General features: G+C 39.9%; 1 protein-coding gene across 1 annotated transcript in view; it reads right to left on the bottom strand.

The window, feature by feature from the left end:
* LOC104983014 (leucine-rich repeat-containing protein 37A-like) overlaps window positions 1-10546 on the bottom strand; it is a 47607-nt gene that overhangs the window by 22264 nt on the left and 14797 nt on the right. The window contains exons 5-6 of the mRNA XM_010832507.1: window positions 7872-7943; window positions 7187-7267 (exon numbers count right to left, since the gene is read on the bottom strand). Of these exons, the coding sequence (XP_010830809.1) occupies window positions 7187-7267; window positions 7872-7943 (153 nt within the window). The remainder of the gene's footprint in view (window positions 1-7186; window positions 7268-7871; window positions 7944-10546) is intronic.

Genomic DNA, 10546 nt, shown 5'->3' with positions numbered 1-10546 from the left:
AGAATCCACCTACCAAAGCAGGAGACACGGGTTTGATCCCTGGTCCAGGAAGATCCCACATGCCCCTGTGCCACAACTATTTAGCCTGTGCTCTAGAACCTGGGAGCTGCAACTCCTGAGTCCATGCACCCTAGAGCCAGTGCTCTGCAACAAGAGAACCCACTGCAATGAGAAACCTGTGCCCCACAACGAGAGGGTAGCTCCTGACTGCAACTAGAGAAAAGCCTTCACAGCAAAGAAGACCCACGGCCAAAAATGAAGGAAGAATGAAAAGCTGAGGAATGAGATGCCCACAGAGACTTTGAAATCTTCCAACACATTCCTGGGAAACTAGAAGACCACAAGACATATTCTTGGGAATCTAAAAATAACTATTAGCCTTGAATAAAGAGTTCAGCAAAGTTACAGAATGTAAGATAAATATACAAAAATTAGTTATATTTCTGCTGCTGCTGCTGCTGCTGCTGCTAAGTCACTTCAGTCGTGTCCAACTCTGTGCGACCCCATAGACGGAAGCCCACCAGGCTCCCCCGTCCCTGGGATTCTCCAGGCAAGAACACTGGAGTGGGTTGCCATTTCCTTCTCCAATACATGAAAGTGAAAAGTGAAAGCAGCAATGAATACTACAAACATGAAATTAAGAAAACAATTCCATGAGTAACAGCATCAAAACAAATAAAATACTTGGGAAAAATTTTAACCAAATAAGTGCAAGATTCACACTGTAAAGTATGAAACATTGTTGAAAGAAATTAAAGAAGGTCTAAGTAAAATGGATAGGAAAGAAACATGATTAAAATTTCACCACTTCCCAAACTGACCTCATGTTTCAGGGCAATGTCTGTCAAAATCCCAGTTGACTTCTTTCCAGAAATTGCCAACCTAATTCTAAAATTTGCATGGCAATTCAAGGAAAAAGAAAAACTGAAACAATGTTGGTGGTATCAAAACCCAGCTTAAGGCTACTGCAATCACAGTGTGGGGCTGGCATAAGAATATACATGTTAAATTAATGGAACAGAATTGACAGTACAGAAATAAAGCCTTATATTTATGGTCTATTGATTTTCAACAAGGGTGCCAAGCAACTCAATGTGGAAAGAGTAGTCTTTTCAAATGGTGCTGGGACAACTGTACCTCCACACACAAAATAATGAAGCTGGACTCTATACGTCACACCATATAAGAAAATTAACTCCAAATGGATCAAACATCCAAAAGTAAGAGCTAAAGCTCTAAAACTCTTGGAAGAGAACAAAGGAGTAAGTTTTTATGACCTTGCATTGTGTATGTGCTGTGTTCAGTTACTCAGTCAGGTCTGACTCTTTTTTGACCCCATGGACTATAGCCCACCAGGCTCCTCTGTCCATGGAATTTTCCAGGCAAGAATAATAGAGTGGGTTGCCACTTCCTACTCCAGGGGATCTTCCTGATCCAGGGATCAAACCCACATCTCTTGTATCTCCTGCACTGGTAGGCAGATTCTTTACCACTAAGCTACCTGATACCCAAAGCATAAACAATCAGAGGAAAAACAGATGAACTGGACTTTATAAAAATTAAAAATGTTTGTGCTTCAGAAGACACTATCAAGAAAGTGAAAAAAGATAGCACTTCCCTGGAGGTTCAGTGGTTAAAAGTCCACACTTCCAATGCAGGAGACAGGTTCAATCCCTGGTCCAGGAGGCTTCCACATGCCCCTGTGGGCAACTAAGCCCCTGTGCCACAACTACTGAGCCCACACTCTAGAGCCACAACTGCTGAAGGCTGCATGTTCTAGGGCCCTCGAGCCACAACTAATGAGCCCTGTTCCACAACTACTGAAACCTTCGCGCCCCAGAGCTTATGCTCCACGAGAGAAGCCTCTGCAATGAGAAGCCTGTGCACTGCAACTAGAGACAGTCTGTGTGTAGCAACGAAGACCCAGCATAGCCAAAAATAAATAAATAAGAAATAAATAGAGCAGCGTGTACACGTCAGAAAAAGAAAAAATGTGAGTGTCATATGTTTGGTTAAGCACAGTTCCTCAAGCTTTTGAGGAGCTGAAAAACAAACTGTTGGCATTAAAACCTATCAGATCACTGGTGAGATCCTGTGACAGTGAATTCCTTCCCTTTTGCATCTTCTCCTGTGCACTTTTCCCTAGTCATCACGAATGCCTGTATATAAATAGAATGTTATAAAGCAATAGGTAGCCAAAACAGTTTGGCAAAGTTTGTTATCCTTCTCCAGAATTCTCTCAATTCTCCAACCCTTCACTTTTTCTTAATAGCTTGCCCATGGTCTTGGTTCCATGGGCTCACTGTTTTTTCTTAACCAAGCAGCCCTTCTCTGAGATTAACATCCTTGTGTTCATCCCTAGTGAAATAAAAGTGTGCGGCCACTCTAAGTTACCCTGTTTTTTTTCTCCTGCCTTTAATGCAGCCTTTTATTCACTAAGCTTGTGTCTGGGCAAAGGGGAGAATGAGTGAGAATGAGTCAACAACTCAATGTGGGGGCTCCTACCGCACCTGCTTTCCCACAAACCAAAGGACAAATGATTTTAGATTCACAATGGACACTGTACTACAGATCATTTCCATTTTGGCCTTATTCTCTCTTTTTACACATAAAAGGTACGCCAACTTCTAGTCCATGACCTTTTTGATTCATGAGCTTATCTTTATGGAACAAAACATGGGAACAGTTTTTTTTTGGGCAACTTTTTTAAAAGTTTTATTTGAATAATTTCAAACTTATAAAATGTTATCAAAACAAACAGATCAAGGAATATGTGTATATTTTTACCCAGATTCCCCTAGGCAACAGTTTTTATTAGCCTCAAAGACCATCTCAGAGTCAAAGTTTAAGGAATGCTGTCCTAAATGGTTTTGAAAAATATATCTTACTTGAAGAATAAAGTTCAGATGTTTTCGCATCAGCCTTCTGCTGCAGAACACAAAATAGGGAACATTTCCTACCGATTATTTTTTTCTCCAAATTCTTCTATACAGGTCCAGACAGATGGGCTATGTTTCCTTTCTATTAACTGAGGAGACAGGAGAATTGAGGACTGAAGCTTGTCATCACTGTCCTGAGTGTACTGAAATCCTAACAGCTTTAGCTGAAAAAATGTCCAAAGCAGGCAGTGAAAACAGATTTCAAATAGGACGAACTCCACAACTGTCTATGCTAGAATCCCAAGGCAGGCAGGGCAAACTGGTTCCTTGGAGGAAGGCAGTCAGAGAAATGAGCAGAGTGACCTGGACCCTGTTCCAATATATTTGAAGTACTTGGGGATGGGCTGACCCCCTTTCCCTTATTCATCTACATAGGTCCATGAGCCATGAGAACATGATACCCCACGTGAACCTCCTCAATACAAGACCTCCAGCTGCACCACATAAACCCTTTCTTCGGGTGGGCTGGGGGCAGCCTAAATAATTTGAAGTGGTGAATCTGTCTTTCCATCCAAGTTCTGAGAATAGCCTTGAAGAAAAGTCCCTGGCAGTGAGGAACAGAGAAAGAAACAAGGGAATCGGGCAGACCTGAGTTTGAATTCTGATTGTCACTTTCTGGTACAGTGACTTGAATAATGAACATCTCTGTCTTAGTACCATTTGCCTCGTAAGGCAGCTTGAGGATTAAGTGAAAGAGCATATGCAAAGCACCCAGCATAGACTGGGCACAGAGTAGGTGCTCAGAAGTGATGATGTCATATTTGCACTGGCCAGAAACCCTGGGGATGCCCAGAGGTGGCCTGGCCAAGAGCTCTAGAAGTGTGGAATTATCACAGGGAAACCAGAGCTCTCTGCTCTAAAGGCGCTATTCAAGTTAGAAGCCAACTTCAAGATACAAGGTACAAAGAGCCAAATTGTCATCATTTAGTTCTTACTACAAGGAAATGAAGAGCTCCGTAGAAAATTACTTGCAAAGCTCGTAAGCAGTTTTGCCTCTTATTAACAGTGTGAATCTAGGCAAATTATCCAATGTCTCTGAGTTTCAATTTCCTCATCCCCAAAATGGGGATAATAAGAGTTGTTGGGAGAATAAAAGTGTGAGGTAATATGTATTTAGTATTTACCATGTATCAAGCACTATGGTAAAAGCTTTAGGCACACTATCTTACTTGTATAGTAAGTATAGTGCCTGGAACATAATAAGTATCTAAGAGATGTAGGTATTAAAGAAATGTTATAAGGCAGAGGAAGAATTACAATGCTTTTGACAGACAGAAGAAATGTTGTAATATAGGTGGTAAGAATAAGATGCAGTTGGGAGAAGAAAAATAGAGTAGTTGCTAGGTGTGACAATCTCAAATTTTTGAACTATTACAAAAAAAAAAAAAAAGCCACCCTAAATCATCCCAGAGGACAGACCCAAGTGAGTTCTTTTTCATTTTTAATGTTGATGCCTTTCTGAATCTGAGAAGCTGCCAGGATTCCAGTACATACCAAAAAGTGATGACAACACCCTCCAGTGTGCTAACTTTTGTGTGTACACAGCTATCTAAAGAAAACCAAGGCCAGCTGACTGGGAGGCTTGGTGACCACAGCTCAATTTGCCTTCATGGTATGACCACATCCCTCTCATCAATATTCTCAACAGTGGGGTAAATAATTCAATAGGGATAAGGCTTTGGTTTTCCTCTAATTCTCTCATAACGCTTATGTTCTTGGTACAATATTGATGTACCACAGACAAGCCAGCATGTGAACATGCTCTGTCTGGATAATTAGATAGCCTTTCTACATTGGACAGTCCTTCAGTTTCTAAAATCATGGCGCTTGTACTGTTAAAAACAATGAAGTGACTAAAAGAATTAAAAAAAAAAAAAAAGCCATCAGTCTGGACCTGTGTAGGTGAATGAAGGAGAAGCACTTTAAAGTCAGAAAAAAAAAGTATACTTAACATTTAGGATTATCAACCACTGCTGGTTTTCCATAATACATTTCATTCCTGATTTCATCTGAAAGAGATACGATTATTACTGCCATTCACAAAGTTGTACTTAATTAAAAAGCCCTTGGTTCAACTTTGAGGTGAATTTCAGATTCAGAATAGACTACCACACTGCTAACCTGGTTATCTGGTGTTTGTCAATAACATACAGGCTTCATTTAAGAAACCTACGGTTATAATTACCTGAAAGCCAGTGAAGAATCAAGTTTTTGTAGGGCCTGAACCGTATCTACTTTGGGAAATTTTAATAAAAGCACAAAAAGATAAGAATACAAAAATTTCTAGGACCACTCCCAAGACTTTGGAAGGGACTTATGCAAGTAAGGGGCCCTGCAGCTTAAGCTTCATTTAATTCATCATAAATCCACCTCAACTGGGGCCCTTTACCAAACTTACTTAATGCAAGGGAAAATATTTCAACTTATAAACACCCTAGTCATTATAGGTAATAAAATGACTTAACTCGAGGGGTAGCATCTTCTCTTGGCATCTTGCCTTTGGAAAGAGATGCAATAAAGTTTATATCTCACCATGGCAAATGTTGCCTGAACCAAATTAGCTTTGTCTAGTAGAAAGACTTGGCATAAAACAAAGAGCCTTACCCCCAACTCACACTTACTATATTGTGACAATCTTTCGATGGTAAAACTTTGAATGAGTTTTAGGAGTATAGTATTAATTTATTTCCAACACCAGACAGCTCACATTCTTTCATTACCTTTTCCTGTCATTTATGATAAACACAGAAGTTCAAAAGGAACAGGTTGGTGTCTCTTCCCTTAAGAATCTTTTCTGACCCATCCCCCACTTTCTACTTTGTTGCCCCTGCCACCTTGTTACCCAGCTGCATAGACGCTAGCATGGCTCTCATGTATTTTCCCATCAACATCCATCTTCCTCTTTCCAGTGTGAAAGCTTCTTGGGGACAAAGTCCTTGTCCTATTCTTCTTTGTGTCCCCAACACAGCACTTAGAGCAGTGTTGACACACAGTGGGCATGGCACTCTGTGAATGTTTTTGAATGAATTCATTAATTTTTGTCAACTGTGATTCCACAATTTATTTTCCTGTTGCCTGCATAACCACAGTGAAACTCTGATTCTTATTAGGGACTCTTGGCATTATAAAATGTTTAGAAAAGGTGGTGAGTTTAAGACAGTGTATTGATGCTACTGAAACCTCCTGGTGGAGGGACCTTAGGAGCCTGCTCTCTGGCTCTCTGGCCAAAGAAAAACTGACCCTGGGTGCTCTTTCCCCAAAGTAGGCATCAGGAAACTCATGAGGGGCAGATATGGGGGGGAGGCCACCCAAGACAGGAATCTGTAGCTCTGGACACATCGTCAATACCTTCATTAACTAGAAAGGAACTGTGTAAAACTGGATTTCTGAGCCACAAGACAGTAAGAGAGTCTTTACCAAAGCCAGGCATAGACAAAGCTCTTTACCTTGACTTGAAAATCCCCTTCTGGTCATGAAATGTACTATGATTTGCTTGTGTCACAGAGAAATCACAGAATTTTTGAGCAGAAGGGGTGTAAAACCCACACTTGTTATTGACAAGTATAAAGGAAAAGTCTGTAGAATTAGGCTACAGCAATGTATTTTCTTTATATTTTTCACACTACAGCTGAACAAAAACATCATCTTTTTCCATAACTGAAAGGTTCCTACTGGCCACAGATAATTCACTTCAGAGGCATACTTTTTGGAAAACAAGGATCTGGGTGATGGGGGAGAGCCTGTGGTGGATGTTCAGGAATTCCTTTTCCTTTGCCATTTAAAAGAAGCTAATGGTTGAGGAAGCATCCACACCTTTTGTTCCATGAAGAAATGTGTGCTAAACTGAGATCTTTGCAGCTTTGCATTGCATAGATTTTAAGCAGTTAGGAACTTTGCACACGAGCAGGAATCAAAGAAATTCAAAAATGGAACTTCATGGACCCTTCCCATATTGGAGCAGCATCGGTGGGATTCCATGACAGTGCTAATTTGAATGTTTTTGCTTGGTGCCTTTTATTGCCTGTGCAAAAGATCGGTACTATGGAAACCAGACCGTTTCATACATAGGAGTTAGACAAGTCTCTTGACCTCTTTGTACCTTAGTTTCCTCATTTGAGAGAAAAAAAAAAAAGGATCTCAGGACATACTTTTCAGGATTCATACTAGGCTTACACCCAGGTAACCAATAACTGTATGATGTTTTTACACATAGTTTTATACATGTATTCATCTTCTATTTCACTTACAACTTGTGTAAAAACTGCATTCCATGCCAGGCCTGAAATGTTCCAAAGCTCAGTTCTGTGAGTAAATTGCAACCAAGATTTCTACAAAAAAAGACACAAGCAAAAGAAGAAGAAAAATATATATTCTTTCAAAACACTTATCCTTTGACAGTAAATCTAATTTATATATGATGAAAATAACATCAGTACTCCCTCCATACACCAAAGAAATCTCAATGTGGAAGATAATATGATTTACATTTTAATGATTATATATGTGGTGCATTTAGTAAATGCTCAATAAATGCTTGTGTTGGGTGATATTTATTTCTCTAGAAAAGCAGCACTATTGACATTTGAGACTGGATAATTCTATCTTGTGCTGGGGCTCTCCTGTACACTGTTGAATGTTTAGCTGCATCTCTGGCCTCTGTCCACTAGATGTCAGTAGCACATACAGTTCTAACAACCAAAAACGTCTCCAGACTGCCAAATGTCACTTCATGCAAAATCACCCTGGTTGGGAACCACTGTTCTATAACGATACACTCTGATCTGTATAATAATTCTCACACTCATATTTGCCAGAGACAAAAAATACTTGTTATATAATATTAATAATATTTCAAAATGAGTAACAAATTAATTTGATAAAAATTAAGTTTTCTAAAATTCCAAATATAATGAAGTTATATTTGTAACTTACATAAACTGCAAAAAAGGAAGTGGTTCAAATGAACGTCTTTCAATAGACTGTATTTTATTGCAGGATAAATCTCTAGGAAAAGTAAAAGGAAAATATTGCCTCAATTAGCTATTAGATATCTATTTAATAGGAATAACTAGTAGAGGTTAGAATGATAGTAACAAATACATAGCTTTGGTCTAAACTCCAAACCTTAGGAATTGTTATTTGAACCTTCCAGCGTCCCTAACCCTGCCTTCACCTCTCTCAAGAAATATCTATAAATAAAATATATAACTATAGAACTTTTTTAAAGTTTATATCATAATCACCTGGAAGGCAGGTATCACTATGGACTGTTAGTCGCTCAGTCGTGTCCAACTCTTTGCGACCCCATGGACTGTAGCCTGCCAGGCCTCTCTGTCCATGGAATTCTCCAGGCAAGAATACTGGAGTGGATTGCCATTCCCTTCTCCAGAGGATCTTCCCAACCCAGGGATCTAACCTTGGTCTCCCGCCTTGCAGGCAGATTCTCTACCCTTTGAGCTACAACTATGGATCTTGATAGACTTTGGAGGTAATCTTTCCTGACAGCAGAATTGATTAGATTCCCACCTTTCGTAGTCTCTTCAAATTCTAGATTGTGAGCTCAAACTTTTTATTCTCCAATTACAGTTTCTAACATTAAAAGGAATTTTCTTATATTTACACACCTCCCAATTTAGTTCTGTTTTTCTAGGCCAATTCAGTACTAGCAGAAATAAAAGATATATTTTCATACAACCTGAAAGGAAGTTACTCCCCTCATTGATATATAACTTTACCTAATTCAGTATTACACTTTCTATCATATTGATTTTTATTTGAAAATACCCACTCTTGACTATAGCTGACTATCCTGTTTCCATTGATATCACCTTGTGTTTCATTTCACCTGGATGGGCATAACTGTCTTCTGACTGGTGTTTCTATCTCTGCTCTTTCCATTCCTAAGCCAGCCTCTACATGATCATTAGTTTAACTCTTTAGAAAGTGAAAGTCGCTCAGTTGTGTCCGACTCTTTTCGAACCCATGGACTGTAGCCTGTCAGGCTCCTTGGGCCATGGCATTCTCTAGGCCAGAATACTGGAGTGGGTAGCCGTTCCCTTCTCCAGGGGCTCTTCCCAACCCAGGGATCGAACCAAGGTCTCCCACATTGCAGGCGGATTCTTTACCATCTGAGCCAATTTCCAGAAGTAGTCCTTAAATACCAGCACCATTTGTGAACTTACTGAAGCTACAAATACTCAGCCCTATTCTGGACTGATTGAATCATTAACTACAGAGGTGGAGCTTGTGTTTCAACAAGCCCTCCAAGTGACTAATTCTGCTGCAGGCTCAAGTCTGTCCTAGAGCACTGCTGTGGTAACACGGTCGCTTGGCATGATATTCTGGGCTTGGCCCCAGTGCCCTTGATAACCTGGCTCTCATCTCCTACTCTCCCCACTGGAACTCTATGGGTACTCAAAGTGTTTTTCCTGTGTTTTTTCTTTCTCCCAATTTTCTTTTGCAAGCTTACTCTTCCCAAGATGTCTATCTGATGATGATACCAATGGCCCTTCAAGGTTCCGTTTGAACAGCATTGCTTTAGCAACATCTTCCCTGATCCAGTTAGAAGTCTTTTTTCCCTCTTCTATGCTCCAACACCAACTTACAGCTCTCATTACCCTTATTCATTTCTTTTTTTAAAAAAAAAGAAAGCTATTTTTGCATCCCATTTTCTCTCAGCATAAAACTCCTTGAATGTATGGGTTAGATCCTGTTTATGCACATTGTCTATCATGTTTGCAGCCAACACATGGACATAAAGCAAACTCAAATATTTATAAAATCAACAAGTAGGGAGTGAATAAGAAGAAAATGACTGTTTTAAAATAAATGTAGCTTTATTCCTTCACGGGTCCCTCTTCTGTGCCTCTACTGCACTTTGTCATTATGGTTTAAGTTTCTATGTTTATTTTCTCTGTGAGATCATGAATTGCTAGAAGGAATCCTAGCTTAACCACCTTTGTGTTTCCAACACTAGGCTTCAGATCAGGTCAGATCAGATCAGTCGCTCAGTCATGTCCGACTCTTTGTGACCCCATGAATCGCAGCACGCCAGGCCTCCCTGTCCATCACCAACTCCTGGAGTTCACTCAAACTCACGTCCAGCGAGTCAGTGATGCCATCCAGCCATCTCATCCTCTGTCGTCCCCTTCTCCTCTTGCCCCCAATCTTGGCATATTGCTTTTTAGCTTTTTTATTGATTGGCATTTTTAAAAAAGAATGAGCATATGGATGCTAACATAAAATAATCAGCTTATAAAGTATTTCATAGAAGTAATGAAGGGCCTAATTCACTGAGTTTTTCTCAAGGTTCCGTTTGAACAGCATTGCTTCAATAGCATCTGATAAACTATGGATGGAGGTTCGTGACATTGTACAGGAGACAGGGATCAAGACCATCCCCATGGAAAAGAAATGCAAAAAAGCAAAATGGCTGTCTGGGGAGGCCTTACAAATAGCTGTGAAAAGAAGAGAAGCAAAAAGCAAAGGAGAAAAGGAAAGATAAAAGCATCTGAATGCAGAGTTCCAAAGAATAGCAAGGAGAGATAAGAAAGCCTTCCTCAGCGATCAATGCAAAGCAATAGAGGAAAACAACAGAATGAGAAAGA

Source organism: Bison bison, unplaced genomic scaffold, assembly GCF_000754665.1.
Source record: "Bison bison bison isolate TAMUID 2011002044 unplaced genomic scaffold, Bison_UMD1.0 scf7180017861046, whole genome shotgun sequence".
Classification (NCBI taxonomy): Eukaryota; Metazoa; Chordata; class Mammalia; order Artiodactyla; family Bovidae; genus Bison; species Bison bison.
The sequence above is the reverse complement of the archived record's forward strand: the minus strand, read 5'-3'. Positions and strand labels throughout refer to the sequence as shown.